We start from the raw sequence: 23162 nt of genomic DNA on the forward strand, positions 1-23162 counted from the left end.
TTTGTAATTTTAATATTAGACTGAGTGTGACGGGGAGTTATAAGTTTACGGGTTGTACTTGCAGTGGCGGAACTATATGGTGGCAGAACTGGCAAAATTCTACGGGCCTCCGGACCGAAAGGCTGCAGGCTCAGAAGTGACCGAATATTTTTTACAAAATACAGTGAAAAATATGAATTTCATATGAGTACTTGAAGTCAATTGAAGTTAGACACCATCAATTGACATGTACAAATCCAAATAGATAATTAAAATTCAAATCATTCATAAGAAAAGAATCAATTTTTGAACGCATCAATTAGTTGCTTTTTTTTCATAACTAAATTGCTTTCATTGCTTGCCAGTGAAGAAGACGAAGTTCTTAAGGCATTTTTTGCACTTGTACAGAGTGGACCAAATTGGACACTTTTATAGGAAAACTCTTGTTTTCAAATTAGATAGATCAAAACTGGTGGCTGTTTCTGAAGTCAAATTTCATGAAAAACTTCACAATGGAGTATGAGAATTATGAAAAATGGGACGTGATAGTCTGTTTTATACAAACCGGGAAAAAAGCAGAAGCATCAAGAAATTTCTATATTGAGAGGTATCCAGGGAGAAGACAACGTTTTAGAGACTTTTTCGCAAGATTGCGACACAACCTAATTGATGGTGATCAATTTGAGGTAGGGATAAGGAGTTGGAAGAAATAGTCGTTTTAGGAGCTATTGAAGATAATCCCAAAACCTCAACGCGACAGTTTAAATCAACAGGCCTACCAAGAACTAACGTTAGGTGCATTTTGAAAAAACACAAATTCGAGCGATACAGGACCAAAAGAGTTCATCAACTCAGACAAGGAGATTTTCTTGAAAGTCGTAACTAAATGCGTTATTTTTGTTAAATGGTATCTGGACAGCAGTGCTGGCATTTTCAATCGCTACAATTCTTATATTTGTGCACAAAAAATCCGCATTCTATCGTAGAGAAGTTAAGGAAGATTTGGATTTAGTGTGTGTGGGCCTACTTGATCAAAGTGTGCGTTTCAAAGTCTACATGAAAAACCTAAAAGTTCTGTATTTCAAAGATGACTCTAGCAAAACATCATTTGCTCTACATTTTTGGAAAGGTAATTTTAAGCTCTATTGAAATATGCAGGAATATACAGGGTGTCACACTGAAAAAAATAGTTTTCCATCATTAACCATTTCATTATCCCATTTGCAAAAATAAGTTTTTACACCATTGAATTTTACGTAAAAATGTGCTTTGGAAAAAGATATAAGAAATTGACAGGAAAAAAGTTACAGCAACTTTTCGGAAAACATGCTGTGACTCAGAAACGATGATAGATATCGATATGCGGTTTTCACCATTAAGTTTTCATAAAATTTGATCCTCAGACACAGCCATCGGTTCTCATCTATCTAGTTAAAAAACAAAAGTTTTTTTTTAGAATTGTCCAATTTAGCCCACTCTGTACCTGTACCTGTGCTGGCTTCGCTGTGCTTGTGTAGTACACAACGTGAAAACCTACATTGTAATATATATATATATATATATATATATATATATATATATATATATATATATATATATTGATTGATGCAACTAATTTTCCTTTATTTTGAGTATTTTAATATTGAATTCTACAGAAAGGATTTAAAGCTTTATATCTTCTATTAATTATCTGCAAATCCATTTTTAATTCAATATTGATATATATATATATATATATATATATATATATATATATATATATATATATATATATATATATATATATATATATATATATATATATATATATATAACTTCAATTAAACTGGCCAGAGGCATCTTCAGTAAATTTTTTTTTTAATCAGTGGAAGTAACATTTTTCAATAATTAACAGCTGGAAAATAAATTGAAAAAAACATATTAAATTGAGTGTTAAGTATTCAAGAAAAGAGGGTTACATAGCTGTATGTATGTAACCTCCTTTTTTGAATACTTTATCTGATCTTATTCCACAACGAATGTTTGAAATACAAACTGAGTTGGTTGGTTTTTTTGATTTATCTTTCAGCTGTTAATTACTGAAAAATGTTACCCACTTTCACTGATTGAAAAAGAATTCCACTGAAGATGCCTCTGGCCATATATATATATATATATATATATATATATATATATATATATATATATATATATATATATATATATATATATATATATATATATATATATATATATAGCTTTTTATTATTAAGATTTCTGAGTTGGTAGAATTTGTAAGATGAATTTATGAGATAAGATAATAATTTGAATTGAAGAGGTTATATTTTTTGGAGTGATTAATTTTTGGAAAATTTGTTACCATTCATTTAAAGTAGAACTGAGTGAAGAAAAGTATCTTTTGTATAATTCAGTGTTCATATCGAAGTATTTGTTTCGAAAGAATTTTTTTCTTTCGTGTATTTCAATGTTTATATGAAAGTAGCTGTTTCAGGATGACTTTCTTTCAGTTTGTGTCTGAAAGTTACTTCTGCATGATTTGCACATCCATGTATAGAGTTACTTATTTTCAAATTGATTACTTTCTTCCTTTCTTTGGAAGATTCCCTCATTTTTTTTGTATCGAAATGGAGTAGTAGAAAGCCAAAAACTTTCTTTCCCAAAAAGATAATAATATAATTTGCTTTCAACAGTCTGGTCTACATATTCGTCCCATCATGTTAGTTACCTTATTAACTTTAGACATGTGCATATCATTGGGGTTTGGCATATAGGTTTGTGTATAGTGAGAGTATTTTTAAAAGGTTTATTTTCATTCGTGGGGGTTCAAAAGATTTGTGTTTAACCAAGAGAAAACAGATATGAGTACTAATAGATGTCGTTTATAAGAAAGCTAAAAACAAACACTCAATCCGAGATTGAAACCATGATCTCCGGCACACTACCACAGAGTTGTAACCACTACGCCAATAAACTGCTTAGAAGTTGATTGTGACAGAGCTATTTCAGTTTCAATTTCCTTTTCTTCTTTAATGAATGACGACCTTTAGAGAAATACCAATTTCTTGGCCACCATACAAATTTCTGGTGGGGCACATTCGTCCATGTTCTATTTCTTGTTTTTCGATAAAAATTATACATTTGAAAATGAACTGTCGATTGTATGATTGAGTTTGTCGTATGAGGTGATTGGTCTAGGTGATTGGTCTAGAGGGGTAGTGAGTTATGAAGGTGTGAGTAATGGATCATTTTGGCTACTCCTGACAAAACACCACGGTACATATCAGAAATACGCGACCGACTCTGGCTGCTCATCGTTATGAGGTTCGACTAATTACACTTCGAACTTCACTGTTCAAGAACTCTTTCATTTGGAGAACTGCATTTATGTGGAATAAACTTCCTGAGAACGTTTTTCCAAATGGAGTTGATCTCCGCTCTTGGAACGCCTTGAAGATTTTTCTGTAGTGCTTGTGTTTTGTCTTTCAAAAAAACTATTGATGCTTTTCTCAATAGTCAAAATAAAACAAAATATCCTTCAGACAAAGTCTAGTTGTAAGGTTCATGTTAGTTAACGAATCTCATCCTCTCAAAACTAACACCAAGAACGACTTAATTGAAAATGTAACTTTGCTCTGTCACTCTTAGTGAATCCTGGTCGGGTCACAATTCTTCAGTTTCTTTTTTTTGATAGCCGCCAATCGACTCGTTCAAATTGAGTTTCATACCTGCATTGAATGTTTTTATTTTACAATACTTTACTTTACTTTTGTTTCAGTTTCCTCGATCTTATGGCCATAAAAGAAGTCCATCTTGGAGGAAGGGATGCCGAAAAGGAGTTTGAGTTATCGAACATGGCAAGGCGATATGGTCTTATTCACGAATCCGGTAACGAATGTGCCCTAACCATACTTTATGGTTATGGTTTGAGCGACAATAGGCTTTTGTACATAGTTTGTCCACCTGTAGTATGTAGGTAAGGGAATTAAATAATATGTATCTTGTTTACGAAGCCTTTTAGTGAAAACTTGCCAAGACTTTGACTAATACACAATAATAACCCAAGTGGGGGGATAAATTGACACATATTTTTGTTATTCAGTACAGACTTGCGTCCATGTGATTTTTGTAGATCCACCCTCTGCACGCCTCCTGTTCCTTCTTTAAACATATTTTTGTAAGTACCTCATCCAGTGAAAAATGAACCTGAATTTCATATCAATCCAACTACGGTAATCAATATGGCACCGTGTCACTATTTTTTGGGTTTGACGGCCGCGAAACGTCAGAAAGAAATTCCAAAAATCCACGGCCTTCAAACCCGAAAAAAAGTCAAACTGAAAACCTTGGCCGCGAAAGCCATAACCATTTCGTCAATATGGCATCGTCAATTTTCTTCAGAGATGAACCTTAAATATTTCCAAAATTGATGAACATATTCAGGCAGAAGGTCATCTATTTGTTTTATATGGATGATCTTAAACTTTAAGTCTTTGTAGAGAAGGATCTCCATCAGTCCTTGAGGGTGGTGGAAGAGTACACGCATGCTATCGTTATGGAATTCGAGTTAGACAAATGTGCAATGGTCCATCTCAAAAGAAGACAATGCGGGGACTACGGAAAGGATGTGCAGCTTATAGATGGAAGCATACTACACCATTTAGATGCCGGAGAGACCCGAGAAATGATGCATCTCTATAGGAGTTTGCATCCTAAATCGTCCGTTACACGGTTATACTTCCCCCGACTACAGGAAGGCCGTGGACTTATTGAGTTTTAGAGTATCTACATCACAGAATGGTACTGAATGTAGCCTGTAAAGTCGTCAGGAGTTCGGACCCTCTTGTCTGCATGGTCAGCGACCATGAGAGAGCAGAAATTGGATCACAACTCTGTCACCGATTTGGAACCCGTTCAACAAAAGGCTCATATAAAAGCCGCAAAGACCACCTTACTTCTGCGGCAACACAAGGATAAGCCAAAGCAAGGGGTCTTCTTCAATAACATTGTAGACCTTGGCTTATCAAATCGCCTGACTTTCGCTTTTCTCAGGATGGGTGAGCTGAAATTGGAAACTGAGGAGTTCATCATGACATGTCAGGATGGTCTCTTCAACAACGTAGTCTACAGTAGTCAAGTGACGGGTACAGAAATTTCTGACACAAGGTGCAGGGCCTGCTGCGAGGCGTCCGAGACCCTAATGCCTTGCTATCAGAATGTCCAGCATATATGGTTTCGGCCTTTATCCATCGATAAAACGCGGCCCTAAGAGTGCTTTATTACCATCTACGGCCCTCTAACGGAATTGACAAGACATCTGCGTTGCCTTACGCTCCAGGTGATATTGAATTCGTTGTGGGGAACGAGAAGTGCTGAATTTATTGGAACTATTCGTTCCCCACCCTCAGGCTCAAATAGGCTAATAAGCCTTATGTAGTCTATCTCGTCCACCAGAGGAAGACGATATTTTTCGTGAAGTTTTCAGCTCCTGTCGAGACGAGTATCGTCCGAAAAGAGGAGGAAAAACGGATTATTAAAGTTCTTGGTGGAATGATGCCCTCTCTACTCTAAAATCTTAAAATCATACCGGCATATCGCACTAAGGCAGAAATCTTGGCCGGACAGACGCAGAAGGCTGTCATTCTTGGCTCACTGCGATTGCTCAAGGCACACGATTCTCGGACCCAATGATCACTTACCACACGGTGTGGTCATCAATCGAATGAACCAGTTTAGGTTTAATGATGCTAGCGTGCCCTCCTGAATGTATCGGGCCTGAGTAATTATAACTATTCATTTCCCACCCTAGGACTCGAACACGTTAATGAGCCTAATGTAGTTCTCCTCGAACACGACAATATTCGTTGCGGAGTTTTAAGCTTCGGGTGAGATAAATGCAGTGGAGTAATTAATGAATGGAATATCGAGATTTTTTCTTCACCCTCCGCAAACTCTATCCAGACCACTCTGGTAAGGATGGGTTTTCTGATTATCGGAGTCCTTGGTGGAATGATGTCTCCCCTACTCTCAAATTTCAAAATCAAACTGGCTTGCCGCACTTGTGCAGAATTCATAGCTGGACAAATGTAGAAGGCTAACAGTAAAGCAAATTCACATATACAGGGAGTAACTAAATGAGTGTAAAGCATTCAAGGAAGTGATTCCTCATCAAAAAAAGAGAGGATCTTTCATATAAAGAAATTTCATTGGGGCATCCCAATGAATGATATAGCCCTTAAAGGAGGTACATAAAATTTGTATAACAATTTTTTTCACAAACAATAAAAAAGTTACAATATTGAATTTACCTGACGTTTTGTACTACCAAAAAGACACTTAGCCAGTAATTTATTTGGTTTACCCCATGGTTGTAAGGGGTGGAAAAGCAACCCCTAAAATTTATTTCCAATGTAACTTTTTGTCTTATCATTTGTTTACCATTTGAAATTTTATTTCCGATAGCTTGTTTTCTTCTAAACAAAAAACGTCTCTTGGGTTTTTTGCCCAAAATAAACCAGTTCGCAGCAAAAAATTATTTTAGGAACAACTACAGAGATACATCGTCATAAATGCGAAAATACGGAACTAGTCTATCTAGTAGGTCGCTATTAGCGATAGTGACAATTTAATCGGTATGACGCTGTAAGTTTGTGAATTTTCGAAATTGAATTGATACTAATTGTGTGTTGTTCTGTTCTTAATTTGTTACTTTAATAATTCACTTGTTATTAAAATGGAATAAACAAATGAGGAAATGGCTGACATGCATTACGTTTACGGTCTGTCGCAGGGGAATGGATTAGAAGCTTCTAGAAGATATGCTGATATGTATCCTCAACGTCAGCATCCTTCACATAGAATATTTGCTCGACTTCATCAACGATTACGAGAATATGGTTCATTTGACAAAGGAAAGCAGGATTGCGTTCGCCATCGAGAAGTACGAACACCACAGCTTGAGGAAGCAGTACTTAATTTGATTGAAGAACAACCCACTACCAAAACTAGAAAGATTGCTTTCCAGCTAAATGTTGATCATATGACGGAATTTCGACTTTTAAAGAAACAACTCTTATACACTTACCATCTGCAACGAGTACAGGCACTGTTACCGCAAGACTTTCCGAACCGTCTTGAATTTTGCAATTGGATGCTGGAAATGATTAGAAGAGATTGTGACTTTCTGAAGACGACAGAACTCACAGACGAATGTAGTTTTTCTCGGGACAAGATTATTAATTTTCATAATTACCACATATGGGATGAGAACCCTCACGCTATTGTCGAAACTAACCAACAAGAACAGTTTCCTCTTAACGTGTGCCTCGGAGTTATTGGGGATGATTCAAATGGGCCTCACTTTCTACCTCCTTGATTAAATGGTGAGGCATACGTTCAATTTTTAGGAGAAGTGCATCCAGTACTGCTGGAGGAAGTTCCTTCGGGCGTCAGAAAGGATATGTTTTTTATGCATGACGGGGCTCCCGCACATTATAGTCAAGTAGCACGTCAGCATTCAACTGAAACATATGAAAATCAGTGGATAGGTCGAGGAGGACCACAGAACTGGCCCGCTCGATTCCCGGATCTCAATCCTCTCGATTTCTCTATTTGGGGCCATTTACAGCATTTGGTTTATCGTACTCCTGTTCGCGATGTAGAGGACTTAAGAAACCGCATCATCGATGCGTGCAGGGTAATCAGAGAGACTCCAGGAATATTTGAAAGAATACGTGGCTCAATGCGCCGATGTCTAGACGCATGCCTAATGTCTTAAGGTAGACATATTGAACATTTACTATTATTTCTACATGTTGAGTGTTTTGTTATTAATAAATTAGTTTTGTTTATCACCCTTTAATCGTTTAATGCAGGTACTAAGAACAAATTAACAATAAATCCAGTTCGCATTTATGACAATGTATCTCTGTAGTTGTTCGTAAAATAATTTTTTGCTGCGAACTAGTTTATTTTGGGCAAAAAACCCAAGAGACATTTTTTGTTTAGAATGAAACAGGCTATCGGAAATTCAAATTGTGAACAAATAATAAGACAAAAAGTTACATTGGAAATGAATTTTAGGGGTTGCGTTTTCCACCCCTTACAACCATGGAGTAAACCAAATAAATTTCTGCCTAAGTGTCTTTTTGGTAGTACAAAACGTCAGGTTAATTTGAATATTGTAACTTTTTCAGGGCTTGTGAAAAAAATTGTTATACAAATTTTATGTACCCCCTTTAAGGGGCTGTATCTTAACAAGGGATGCTCCAATGCTTCTTCATATGAAATTCATATGAAATCTTTTTTTCAATGAGGAATAACCTCCTTAAATGTTTTACACTTATTCAGTTACACCCTATGTTATATGTTATATCAAACTATAAAATAAACAGAGAATTTGGAAATATTGAAATTTCAAGAGTGAAATTTGAAGAGTAGTTACTTATATTTGTGAGAAAACGATGAATTGGCGCAGTGCACCCGATTTTTAGCTAGCGAGAATTCATACAGGTAGAATTCTTTAATAAGAATTGAATTCAATGAAGAAGTGTTTAATCTGTAGAGATGCTCCCTGTATCTCATTTTTATGTATCATGTTGGAAAAACACCTAAAAATGAGACAAGAGATGCCTATTTTATAATTTTACCTCATTTCAGGGTATGGTTTAATGGATTAAATTGGTTAATCCGTGGTTTATCAAGACAACAAGCACTCTGTGATAGAAGACTGTTATGGTTAAGAGAACAATATATGCAGCTATACCATGAAGATGGTTACTGTTGCGGTCCATTGGCTGCGGATGCAATCCGGGTGAGCACATACGAATTGAATAATATTTTCATCGCTCAAAATATCGATTAATTATTTTATCACTCTAATTATTAAAAGTGTATAGTTCGATAAAATTAAAACGAACCACTCTTTAGTTTCCATTCAATTTCAGACTAGGACGTGATATAATTTCACGGTGAAATATTACATGCCATACCATAAGTACATACCAAAATAATATATTTTGTGGAGATCAAATCGTGAGGTGTAGGTTTTTGAATTTACAATGGATCTTCATCAAGTAACGGCCGAATCAATCAGAAAAAAAAATATATGATGGTTATTTCAAAATGATATTTTCATATTTCACGAGGTGGACACAGACTTGAAAGATCTTTCAAGGAAGGTATCAGTCAAATATTATTCCTATTTGAAGGTTCCGTCAAGTGGATTATTATTTGGAGGGGGGTTGATGGCCAGAGGTTGATAATTACGTAATAATGTGTCCCCCAGAAAATTGAAGTTGACGTATTTCACAATTTTCTTACATTATCAATATCAGATGACTTAAGGGTGGTTCGTTTCGATTGGAATACACTGTACATGTCATTCATCATAAAGAGGTAATGTTTATTTTATCGGCACAACTATTTGAAAACTGAAAACATCATTGTAAATTTTGGCGGAGGATTTAGAACTGCAACTTCAACGGACAAACAGTTTGTAATTTAAAAAATCAGAATCAGTGGATTCTGAGGTTTTTATACAGATACGAGGTAGAGTTGTAAGATATTTTAAGCTTGGGGTAATGAATAATAATTATAGTCCCAACTAAGTGATAATGAAAGTCTTAATTAATAGGAAACTCATTATTGTACAGAGAATCCGATGAAGGAAATTGAAGCGGGTTCAATAGAGAATAGACAATAAAATGACAACAGTTGTAGATTATCTTGAGTTTCAATTGGTTATGACCAACTGCAGATCAGACTGGATCTAGATAACTCTTACTGAAGGGTCTTCAATGAAGGAGATTGAAGCGGATTCAATAGAGAATAGGCAATAAACTGATGACAGTTGTTGATTATATCAAGTTTCAGACCATTATGACCAACTGCAGACCATATTGGATCTAGATAACTCTTACTAAGGATCCAAAGTGGAATAATCGTCAGCTTGATGACACCTTTTAGAAATGAACAAAAGTATATCCGTTGATCTCAACAAAAGTAAAAGGACATATGAATGGAAAAGTTGTGACGGAGAAATCTTTATTTTGTCTTATAGAAATAATATTTGACTTTTCTTTCGATCCTCTGTGCTTCAAGAACAGAGGATCGATCTCAAAACTTGTACAAAAGGACAGTAGCAGATTGACCATTAGAGAGAGGGGGATGTGCAAATATCAAGAAGATATCAAGAATACTGTGAACGATTGAACTGCATACCAGAAGACAAGGTTCCGCATCAAGAAATATATAGCAAGACAATTATATCTAGAAATCACTGTATATGTGTTGAATCAACCCTTGAACAAAATAATTATATCAATATTCTGTTATATTATCTAAGAGAATATAACATATTTTTCTGCGAAAAAGTTATGAAATCAGTCTTTTGTCGATTGAATGAAATGATTACCATTCATATGAATTTCAGTCTTTCGGTGGAAGAGATTGGTCTCTTGCTGGCGTGACGAGTTCTGGCGGACCAGCTGGTGAATCCTCAGGAGCATTGAGGAGAGAAGTATCAATGAAAATCAAGAAAAAACAACTTTTGAGTAACCAAACATTCAAGGTTAGTGAAAAATTTATAAGAGGGCTAATCGAATATTCAACTTCATATAATTAGTCATCAGATAAACTAGCTGTTTATCATATCACGAACTTTCATCATAGAACTTTCAATAATTGTGCGTATTCACATATAATCTGTGTTAGTAACATCTTTCTGAACATCCAAGAAGTTCATTTTCAGTGATGTGAGTGTATTGAACAACTTTTCTCAAACTTCTACAAGTTTTTTTGTGTTGATTTCAAGGACCGGAGTTTGCGTTCCCAATTCGTAGAACCAACGACTATGTGCATGGAAAGTAGTTATTGGAGAAATCCCACACATCATCGGCAATCGACCCCGACAACATTTGCTGAACATCAGCATGACGTTTATAGACATCACAGTCTGGGACAGCTCGCCTATAACTGCTCACAACCAAAATTCGACAGGTAAGAGTTGTAATTACCTTATCATAACCATGAATTCAACGGTTGTCAAATTGATTATCATCCGAATGAAAAGTTATTTCCAAAATAGGGTGTCCGGTATAATAAGTCATAACCCAGTAGCTATAGCAAGCCCTTTCCATGAAATAATTATGAAGAATATTCGATTTCAGTAACAGAACAGTTGAATATTTTTATAAATTTCAATATTTCAAGTATCTATTTTCTTCCAATTATTCTTCCTTTAATGAGTCAACAAATGGAAGTATTATTTTTTATTGTTTCTTCGAATAGGATCGGTTATTAAAAAAATCAATTCGGAAAATGGAAAAAGATTTTTTGAAACTGAACTTTCGTCACTGAACGAAAATAAATGAAGCAATTGTAGCAATTTTTCTAAAATTTTTTGCTTAATACAGATTCTATGATATAATTTCTTCTGGTGAAGCGTAATTCTTACGTACGTTATTATATTTCAACTACCTGCTAAACTAATATTATATATACAGAGAATATTAGTTTTATTCATTTTTTTAAACTTATGAGGAGAAAATATTTTTTCGTTCGTAACTGATATACTCATAAACTACTCAACTGATTTAAACATTTCTTCCATATATATAAAGCCAGATTATTAGCGAGTAATCTGTCCTATGTTAAAAACATTAGATTCCTAATAAAATTGCAATAAATGTAACACAAGGTATAAAAGTATCTGTAACGGTCATCTTCGGGCGTGTGCTATAAAAATTATTGATCGTTTGTTTGAAGGTGGTTGACAATGTTTCGTTGTGTATTTCATCAGTTCCGACTTCCATTGTGTAATATAATATAAATTGATTTGAAATCCCTGAAAAAAAATTAAAAAGATTAATCGTAAATAACAATTTTATTAAACAAAAAACTGAAATAACAAATAAAAAACATACAAGCAACAACCAAAAAAATAAAAATTAAAATATTATTAAAAGCTGAAAATTAAAAAATATTATTAACAAAACATTAAAAAATAAAAAATAAAAATTGAAAGATTCCAAACCAAGTTACGTCACGACGTTTCGATTGTTAGTATCCACAATCGTCTTCGGGTGATAACTGGACTTATTCCTCTGACATCTGACTATATATAGGTCATTCGAGTACTTTCTCGTATCCCCTCTTCCCTCTCTCCGCTTCACTGGTTTTAGCGGGAGATGACCGTTTGGCGGGAGTTGGTAGTTTTTCGCTTGATCTAGCGTATCTCTACGCTAGCTTGACTAAATGCGTTGTTGTACAACATATACGCGGCTTCTTTGAATTTTCTCCTAAACCAATGTTCCTCTTTGTGGATGATTTTAGATTGAGCCCACTTGATGTTATGTTAATAAGTCCAAACATGCTCTGCTATTCCGGATTTGCTGGTTTCTCCTCGCTGTGTGTGTTTCTAGTGCTCAGCAATGCGAACTTTCAATGGCCTCTTAGTTTCACCGATGCATCATTCTCCGCCATTGAAAGTTCGCATTGCTGAGCACAAGAAACACACACAGCGAGGATAAACCAGCAAATCCTGAATAGCAGAGCATGTTTGGACTCATCAACATAACATCAAGTGGGCTCAAGCTGAAATCATCCACAAAGGGAAACATTGGTTTAGGAGAGAATTCAAAGAAGCGGCGTATATGTTGTCCAACAACGCATTTAGTCAAGCTAGCATAGAGATACGTAACATATGGAAACCTCTAATCAAGCGAAAAACGACCAACTTCCGCCAAACGGACATCTCCCGCTAAAACCAATGAAGCGGAGAGAGGGAAGAGGGAATAGATGGATTAGGAAATTACCCTTTCAACGTTTAGTTCGAGAAATCGCTCAAGATTTCAAAACCGATTTACGATTCCAAAGTTCAGCCGTCATGGCTTTGCAAGAAGCTAGCGAGGCGTATTTGGTAGGACTCTTCGAAGATACGAATTTGTGCGCCATTCACGCCAAGCGCGTTACCATTATGCTCAAAGACATTCAGTTAGCAAGGAGAATACGCGGAGAACGAGCTTAATTTCATATATATCCCAATATATATTGGAAATATATACAAAAAAAACGTAATAGATGGAAATTCCTGGAACGCATTCCGCATTTGGTGGTCTGGTTTTCGTGAGGCTGGTTTGGATGGTGTTTCCAGATTCGAAGCAGGTTCTGATGTTGTACTTGGACCCAGTTCTTCTCATCCTGTCCGACAATCCTCTAATGTCGGGAAGGACAAGAACTGATTGTGACGGCTTTAATTTTTATTTTTTCATTTTTTGTTAATAATATTTTTTAATTTTCAGCTTTTATTAATATTTCAATTTTTATTTTTTTTGTTGTTGCTTGTATGTTATTTATTTGTAATTTCAGTTTTTTGTTTAATAAAATTGTTATTTTCGATTAATCTTTTTAATTTTTTTCGGGGATTTCAAATCGATTTATATTATATCAGACAAAGGAAGTCCGAACTGATGAAAAAATCATTGATAATACAGCTGCCGGTGAGAAGCCCCTCCCTCAAGATATGCATTAGATGTGTAGAAATATGTTATCAGATTGTTAGATTATTCGAGCCGTACTGCGTAAAATTGCTATCAAAATTTTCTATTCCTTTTTTCCTAATCCTTTCTTTGTCATACACCGACCCAAACTTTGCACAGATACGATTTCTCCCACCGGCCATGACTCAGTCCGGTAGCTGTACTTAATGTACTACATGTAAGTAGTACTCATCATTACTAAGCTAGCCTTACATGTAATTAACACGTGTCAACCCTAAAATTCATTTAATAATTCATTGCTCAGTATGAATGAACAAAAGCTTGTTCACTCAAATTCTGAATTGAATAACTCAAAATACTGCATCGATATAATTATTTCTCAAACTACTCATAATTGTGTACAATTTGCCGTACGGTACCTGGCCTGACATGTACTAAAAAAGACTGATAACAATAATTAAACGTAAAATTCAACATTCTCTCAATGAAAGTTACCTAAATTTTAAAAACAACACTTGTCATAGCTGCCTAGCAGGAACAGGAAATTCTCAGTTAGAATTGAAGCATACACTGGATATATGATTTCAATGCTCACCTGAATTTTCCCTGTTTCCAGAAACCTCCTAGGATAGTTTGTGGCTTGGTACATGTACTCCTTCTCTGGATCTCCTACTTTGCAGTTCTGTGTTGAGGTTTTTGATCTCATCTAGTCATCAGTCACCTTGTAAAATTTCAGAAAAAGACAGTACACTGTTAAAAATCAGTTTCACCCTGTCACATCCTTGTAACAGGAATCATCGACATATAAAAAAATGATTTATTGGTTAGACTCTGACTGGTAGATGACGTTAGCTGTATTAATTTCCGTTCAAAATCCATTAATAAACAATGTGAAGAAAAAACGCAATATACAGTTTATTTTCCAGAAAATATATTAAGAACGAATATCCGAAAATCCCAACAGCGATCCCAACAAAGCCGAGCTTCAATATCGACCAACAAATGGGAAATCACTTTCTTTGCAGCTTTCACTGCAAGTAAGCAACTAGATGATACTACATTTTGTTTTTTCATCTGGTTGCATGTTTGCAATGGAAGCTGTTGCAGTCAATTCAAAGCAACTTGGCTTTGCATGAGGTTCTTGAGGATCCCATAGGTGTCGTCTTTGAAATTTCTCTCAGTTGTTTGTGTTGAAAAGGATACAATTGAAACGTTGCCTTCATAACTCAGTCTAATATCACTTATGAGACCCATGGTAGTGAATCTAGTATTGGATGATACATCGCTTTTGAGCTCTGGGATCATCTTATAGTCAAATCAAAAAACAATTGAATAATTGAATAATCCTTTATTTATTCAGGGACAGACACGGCTCAACAGAGCACCTATGGCATGGCAGGCATCCACGAGTCGGCTCAATCCTGTACGATACTCAACTAGATTTCATAGATTTCGTAACGCTTTTTCGTTCCTTTAGGTAAGACTGTTTTCAATTCCAATTTTCTAATTTATTGACTATCTTTTTTTTTTCAGTTTATTGATTCGAAAAGATTTGAGAGATCTATTCGAACAATTGGCAATATCTTATAGAAGTATGGCTGTGAATACAAGTAAGATTAACGGTGTGAAATCCAAAGTCGATCAACCAAAGAAACCACAAAGATTCGGTAAGTAACCACTTGAATTATATAAACGATTGTAGTTTCTTGAAAATAAATGAATGTTCATTAGTATTATTAAAATTCTGATGTTTTTCAAATGTTGAGAGAAACCTAAATTTCAGTTAAAATTCGCTTCGATTTTTTATTGCGTTTCATTTCACAATATTGTTTATGTGCAAATACGTTGTCTTCAACAGACGCCAACTTGGTTGGTGAAACGAGCGTTAAGAAGAGTGTTGCAGTCCTAGTGTTGAAAAGTGCAAAATAGTCGCTCCTCTTTGAGCGACTATCAGAAGTCTTGTATTACTTAAATTAAGGCTGCGGTCCTAATTTTCAACGTGTGATACCCAGTACCGAAAAAAATTAGTTCTAGAATCAATCATCTGACATGTGACATCTAAATAATAATTATTCACATTGCAATCAAGATAATACAACCAAAGAACTCACATGCGTTAAGATATTTTTTGTATAAATCATCTGAATGGAATATACATTCACATATATTTCATACATTCTGGCCATGTTAAATCGATATCTACATTTGATGCTGACATTATGTGTACTCAAGACTTGTGAAAAGCCAACTTGTGTATAATCAAAGAGAACAAAATCGATGCTAGTAGGTCGTGGTCGAATGGAACCTGAAGTACCAGTTTTGTCTGGTTCTGTGGCTGATATCATCAATGTACGTTAACTGCGAAGTTTATATGGCGAAATCTAAGCAACACCTGATCGGAGAGCAACGTGTTCACTACTTTTGCTGATTGTTCTGCACAGTTAACAACCTACCAATAATGCGGACTTTCATCAAACTAGTAACAGTGCGTACCAATCGGAACTACTCAGCAGAAGTTGGGATCAAACAGAAGAGAGCATTTGCAATCACACCCCTCCATTCCCCCATAATCAGTTTCATCACCATTCCTATCATAACCCCCACTACCCTCGGAAATTGTAAATACTACTGAAAACGCAGCTCGCCAATCAATCGTTGCTGAGACTTCGAGATATGCTGTTTCCATACTGTTGATGTAATCAAAGCAGAACACACTCTGTTAGTATCCGATTTCCAGTAAATTAAATTCCTGGAATGCATTCCGCGTTTCGTGGTCTGGTTTTCGTGAGGCTGGTTTGGATGGTGTTTCCAGATTCGAAGCAGGTTCTGATGTTGTACTTGGACCCAGTTCTTCTTATCCTTTCCGACAATCCTCTAATGTCGGGAAGGACAAGAACTGATTGTGACGGCTTCTCTTCCTTGTGAGGCTCTTATTATCTTCTAGCCAAAATATGTTCCATCATCACTTAGGAGTAACCATTCCGTTGCAGATTTTTTTTGATGATGCATAGTTTCTTCTCGAGACCTTCCTTCGTATTACAGAGCCCGAAAGCACGATCCACTAGAGTCTTGATGATTTCTCTTTTGATAGATTGATGGTGGTTGGATTCGTGATTCAGATATTAACCCGCGTGAGTGAGTTTTCGGTATGCAGACGTTTCCTATTTAGTGTCGGTCCTCTTTGTCAATACTTCTAAAGGCCGAGACACACTTCTTCATATACCTCTCCGATCCGACTCCGTTTTGATTTTGCCCTAAAAGCGGATCGGTGTAGGATCGCCAGTGGGTAATCACACTTGTCATACATGCTTCCGGCTTCTTTCCGATTTACCGCTATGGCTTGATACAATTGCCACTATCGCCAGTGTCGACTCGGAAGGTCCTCTAAGCAAAATGTTCAAGAATTTTAGCAACTACGATTTAGCCATTATGGCACTCTGTTTGAAAGAAGATGAAGAAAATCGGAGAGCTCTCATAGAGAACAGCGGTACAGCTCTTTAGTGTGGTCATACAAAACTGGATATTTTCTGATTTGTTTTTGAAGATTCGATTTGAAGAAAACAAAAAACTCAAATATCATACAAACTCCAAGCGATAAGCATCCCGCAGCTGGAGAACAAATAGGCTGTACGATCGGATCATGATCGGATACAGGAACGGAGTCGGGTGGGAGCGGGGTTGGCCAGGTATCGGAACGATGTGAACTACTCTATTCGGCCTAAAGTACCATTTTCCTCTCAGACACTTGTCCGAATGTATGATGGGGGTCAGATCTGAAGGGCGTATGACAGGTGTGTCCCGGCCTTAAGAATTGGAATTGGTTGCGGACTCAATCAACGTATCTCAATCAGACTCGGAGCTTCTTGTGGGCTTTTTCAATGGCCAGAGTTTCAAACTACTTCATATATATTTCGAAAAGGATAAGAAGAATTAGTTCCAAGTACAACATCAGAACCTGCAACAGCTTCGGAAACACCATCCGTAGCACTCTCACAGAAACCAGGCCACCAAACGCGGACTGCGTTTCCAAGAATTGCATTTATGTGAGTGCGGCAAATCCTATATTGTTGAAACTAAGAGGCCATTGAAAGTCTGCATTGCCGAGCACGAAAAAAACACACAACGAGGAGAAACCAGCCCATTGGAAATGACAGAGCATGTTTGGACTCGTCAACACAATATCAAGTGGTCCCAAGCTGATAGCATCCACAGCGAGGAACACTGATTCAAGAGGAAGTTCAAAAAAGCTGCATATGTGTTGTCCAATGATGCATTCAGGGAATCTAGCGTAGAGATACGCAACATATGGAAACCTGTTATCAAGCGGAAAAACGGACGACTCCCGCTAAATCTGTGAAGCGGAGAGAAGATAGAGGGAGTAGGTGAACGCGATCGAATGACCTATAAATAGTCATCTCTCTCCAGGTCGTCGCTATTTCCAGGCTTAAGTATCACTTCAGCTTCTTCATAGACCATCAGTCTATCTCTAATGGCTGTTTCCAGACCAGATACTACTGATAACTTCTACAAACAGCTTCTGTTGAAAATGTAGATTTTCATTACTGACCTCGTACCTCCAGTATCGAAGGTGAAAAGGAACGGCATATAACCTTCTTCCTCGCAGTCAACGCACATACCACTGATAATGTTTGCCACAGTGGCACCACGGCTTACCAGCCCGAATTTTGTTTTCTTTCACGATGACCCGACTGTGAGAGCCTACGTTCTTATATTGTCTAGGATATGGTCAAGTCGCCTGACTTTATCATTTTTCATCTTTGGAATGTACCGTGGCCGCATGGGCTTGTGCTTTTCTCTAATTTTTTCTTTACATCCACTCCAACAATCTTGTTTCTGGTATTGGTTTATACAGGTGATTGATTGGATACCTCAGAGCTGCCTCTGTTTCTTTGAAGTATTGTCAACAGAGGCCTCCGTTGTGTTGCCTTTTTTGTTTCAGAAGCCCTCCACATAAACAGTGCTCAATGAAAAAACCCATTATTCTAAGCCGATCCCTGCCCTCTTGGGGCAGTCATTTGGTTTTCTCTTGTGTGTATTTGTAGACGTATTTGCCACTCAGTATAGAGTGAATCTACACCTGTCAACTAGTTCTCTTAGTTCTTCGAAGCCTTCCCAAACAATTCTCGATGTTACTCTTGATTTTATTATTACTCTGAGAGTTCAGCTACCTGTAAGAATATTGATCCGTTTATTCTGAGTGCTCAAATAATTGTTCTTTGCACATTTCAGAACTGCATACAATTCCACTTGCACGACGGATATGCCTTGACCAAGCAGTATATTCCAGCTCCTCTAGTCCTAGGTTCGCCGAGCTATTTTTTGAATAACTACTCATGATCCACCCTTCAGGGGATGAAGTTAGTGACGGAAATATAATTCAATTGAATTATATTGAACTCCGAAACTGTTGATATTCAACTGAATGCAGTGTCATTTTTCTATTATCTACACGCTAGGCTAATTACGGTTACAAGATCCTCACCTTTTCTTTTCTGAGAGCATTAAAGAAAAAAATAATTTGACTACTGAAAATATAAATAATTCCACACTCAGTAGACTACAGTATTTTATGAGAGGTTGATTAAATGAACATTTGTGTGAGAAATGAGGACTAACGACTCTTCAAAAAAGGGACTATAGAATCTGTTGAATCCTGATATTAGTTGTTGATAACTGAGGTATGTTATACTGTGATCTGCTCGTTTACAATTGGCAAAATTTCCGCAACTCGTTAAAACCCAAAAAAGTATCGAAATTTTTATACGTGTGTGTGTAGCCATAACGAGCCGTACTTGAAAGAAATTCGAAGTTTTTCCATTTTAAAAACAAAGTAATGTAAATGACCAATAGGTAACCCTCACTGACCTCATCGGGTTTCGGGTTTTTCAGCCGTAGCCTGCCGGTTTTTATGGTTCACGTTTCGTCTACAACTGCGGTAGTCATTATCAAAGGTGATGTGGTAATAGTCGCAGTTCCCGAGTTAGTGCTCGAGTTGTTGTTCCTTTTGTTTCGAAGGCTATAACTACGATGCTAGTATTTGACTCTGGTTTTATATTCTTACAGGTTTATTAACAAGGAATAGTAGACAAGAACTAGAAGGTGCGGTGATGAATTCTCAAAAGAAGATATTCGATGCCATTGCGGCTGCAAGTATTTTCACAAATTGCGCTGGAATTGACACCAACAACTCACAAGTCATCACAATGTCTACGTTCACAAAATTTCTGGAAACGAGGCAAATGGAGATTTGGACCGAAGATCAAGTGAAAGCTCTGATATATGTGAGTTACACAATTTCATCTTTTTTTGTCCAATTTTTTCATTGATGTGGTAGAGTAATAATTTTTCAACTATGATCAATTGAAAATTTTTCGAGTAGAATACAATTAACTATCTGCAAATCAAACTAACTTGGCTCTCTAACTATCGCAAGTGCCATTGTTTGGTATCTCTCGAATACTTTTACCATCAACGCTAGTGTTCTCCAGGGATCCATATTGTCTCCAACCGTCTTTTTATTATATGTCAACGACTTATTGGAAAAAACCAAGAATCCAATATATTGCTTTGCTGACGTCAGCACACTTGTCTCGTCATTCCATTTGGATTCCAGGACATCGGCTGGGGATGTATATCTTTATCAGCAGCAGGTGGTTGCATATCTTTATTAGGATCTAGAAGTGATTTCGAGTTGGGGTGAAACAAACCAGGTTCAATTCAATGCCACAATTATCCAGGTATTGGTTTTCTCCAAAAAGATAAATGTCTTCGAACTGGATATAATAATCAGTACAGACAATTCTGCTTTTTCCTTCAATAAGTTTGTTGGGAGGTAAAATAGACACCAATATATCTTAGCACAACCACGTCGCTGGAATTGCAAAGACTGTTTCTCAAAAGCTTGGAACACTGTTCCAAATCAGAAAACTGTACACACTTCTGTAACTTTTGATGCTTTATAAAGCTCAGAACAGACCTTCTTTGGTCTGTTGTCTGTTTTCCTCGTGTATGGAGCTCTATCCCTAAGCATACCTTGAAGCTGCTGGATTCCATCAGTCATCCGCCTGATTGTAGACGCGAACATCACTTACAACCTTAATAGCCTGGAACATAGAAGAAAGGTTTGGGATTTGCCTCTCTTCTATAGATACTTCTACGGAAAGTGTTCAAGTAACTTGGCACATTTGATTCTACCTAGAGCGGTAAATATCAGAAATACGAGACTAATTCTTTAAAGTGAATCAAAATTCAAATAGTTTTCAGTTGGTTCTAAGTGTGGAATTTAATTGATAAATTTAATCTAGTCATTCTTAAAATTTTTCAATGGTTTACAATACAATTTCATATTCTACAAAATATACCGATAACCGGTATGTTTATTCGAATTAAGATTTTCATCAATATAAAATCCTTGAAATTTGGGGTGGTTATAAATAATAATAATAATAATAATAATTTATTAATTCCTCCATGATCACAAGTTGATATAGGATACGTCGACATTATACATACATGAAAATATTTACAAAACAACAACAGATACAACAAATAAATACATGAAAGTGTCACAAAAACACAAGGAAAAAAAGAAGAAAAAATAAATTATATTAAATATTTATACAATACACTCTCATAGACTTAAATATTCAGCGACAGTGTAAAAAGAACCGTTGATTAGGAATAAATAGTTGAATGTTTTCCAACCTAATGAAGTTAACATTTCTTGTTGGATATGTATGAAAATCTGAATTGCGGAGATGAGTGTGTAAATGTTTTCTGAAATTCAGAATAATTTTGTTCATATATATATATATATATATATATATATATATATATATATATATATATATATATATATATATATATATATATATATAGAGATTTTATCGAGTGTGTATGATACAAATCAACCATTAAGAGAGTCATAGTTACGACCGCACCGGGGGGCCTGGGGGGCCGGTTAGGCCCCCCAGACGTACCCTGGCGTTGGATGCGATCGGGCGTGGAGGGGTGGATTTTCGGGAAATCCTTGCGGGTACCGCCCCTCACCCCACACCAACAGGATTTCGCAGGGCTTCCTCCCGCTCACCGAACCCGGAATTGCTTCCTTACATCTACTTAATGTGGCTAACCAAGAGACAGGACCATCGGCAGCGTTCGACCGAACGTTCGTACAAGTTAACTAAGCTCTTCTTTCGCCAGAGAGTGCTCGCGTCGCACACCTGCCCCCGCCAGCCATGCCAAATCAATTGGGAATATGGTCCCGGAAGTGGCCGGCCGGGGTCCTAAGCTCGGATACTAGTAGCTCCGTCCATCCGGGTTCCGACACCTCAAGCGTCTGCCTTGGTGCCCTCCAAGGCTAGACTCGGATACTAGATCCCGGAAGGACCGCAAGCCCCGACACCTCGAACGCTTGGATCCGTACAGAAGCAGGCGAGGATCACGGAACAGCATAAGCCGTCCAGTGCCTCATAATGGGGCTGCAATGCACCCATGAATGGATTACCGCAGCCCTGTATCCCTTTACCCGCTAGCGGAGCCGCTGCCCCTAAGAGGCCAACGCCAGTTGGAGATGAGGCTCACTAGCCTCCAGCCGCGAGCGGGCACTCACCTCCCCCCTAGAACTCATGTTAGGAAAGTTCCCTTTCCAACGTTTGATGAGTAACCGTCGAGGACTCTCACGAGCATCCTCTACCACACATCATATGTCGAAGATGTCGCGCCCATTCCCCGTATAGGTGCGGGATAGGGCGGTTCATCAACGACTTTTGGGTGTACGCCGTGTTGTCTGCACCGCATACCCTTACGTTACCCCGAGGGGCACTCATGTTAGGAAAGCTACCTTTCCAGCGTTGGATGAGTAACCGCCGAGGGCTCTTGCGAGACACCTCTACCACACATCTAGCTTGAAATCGGCCAACGCCTGTTGCCCGCAGATGCGGGATAGGGTAGTTGACCGATAACTTTACTGGGTGAGTGCCGTGTGGTCTGCACCGGAGGACTGTCAAACACCCATAAGAGAGAGACAGTGACCCCCCGCCCCTCTAGAGTAGAACTGCATTAAAACAGTCTTACTAGGGTTTACTACCAAGGAGTTTTTGTATTTTGTATATGATCTCAATAGTTTCAAATTGGTTTGAGGTATATTGATCACATCTTTTTTTTTTCATTACCAATTTATGTACCAGAAACAAATTTTGTATAAATCATGAATTGCTTTTACTTTTTATACAATCATCATCAGATCCACCAAAAATAATGATAGTATAATTTGATAGAAGGTCGGCCTATAATAAAACAGTTTGTCTCCTGTTATAATTATGTACATGCGAGTGTTTATCATTTTTTTTTTTCATTTTCATGTTATATTTTTCATAACTAGCTAATACTTCGTGTATAAATACACATTTTCATACATAAACACTTTTCTCTATTCAGTTTGTATTCCAAATATTCGTTATGCAATTGAGTCAGGTTTCATTCACAGGATTGCCACACGGTATAGTAAATGAAAGAGGTAAAATTTCACTTACATGAAATGCTGTCATCCTCACTGGTAGACATCCGATGTTTTCGCATAAGATGGTTGCCTCATTGCCTCTTCAGTCCGGAAAATCTTGTTTAAATTGAAAGGGGTGTATTTTTAGGAGAGATTGATTTTTGTGA

General features: G+C 37.0%; 1 protein-coding gene across 5 annotated transcripts in view; it reads left to right on the forward strand.

Moving 5' to 3' along the window:
* Positions 1-23162, forward strand: part of LOC111505101 (1-phosphatidylinositol 4,5-bisphosphate phosphodiesterase epsilon-1) — a 702515-nt gene that overhangs the window by 657613 nt on the left and 21740 nt on the right. For all 5 annotated transcript variants that reach the window (XM_074172786.1, XM_074172785.1, XM_074172787.1 and 2 more), the window contains 7 exons: positions 3755-3952; positions 8635-8788; positions 10409-10546; positions 10790-10974; positions 14836-14952; positions 15009-15142; positions 19560-19777. In XM_074172786.1, the coding sequence (XP_074028887.1) occupies positions 3755-3952; positions 8635-8788; positions 10409-10546; positions 10790-10974; positions 14836-14952; positions 15009-15142; positions 19560-19777 (1144 nt within the window). The remainder of the gene's footprint in view (positions 1-3754; positions 3953-8634; positions 8789-10408; positions 10547-10789; positions 10975-14835; positions 14953-15008; positions 15143-19559; positions 19778-23162) is intronic.

This window comes from Leptinotarsa decemlineata, unplaced genomic scaffold, assembly GCF_025532065.1.
Source record: "Leptinotarsa decemlineata unplaced genomic scaffold, Ldec_3_MD MMD2_tig00000199_RagTag_RagTag, whole genome shotgun sequence".
Lineage (NCBI taxonomy): Eukaryota > Metazoa > Arthropoda > Insecta > Coleoptera > Chrysomelidae > Leptinotarsa > Leptinotarsa decemlineata.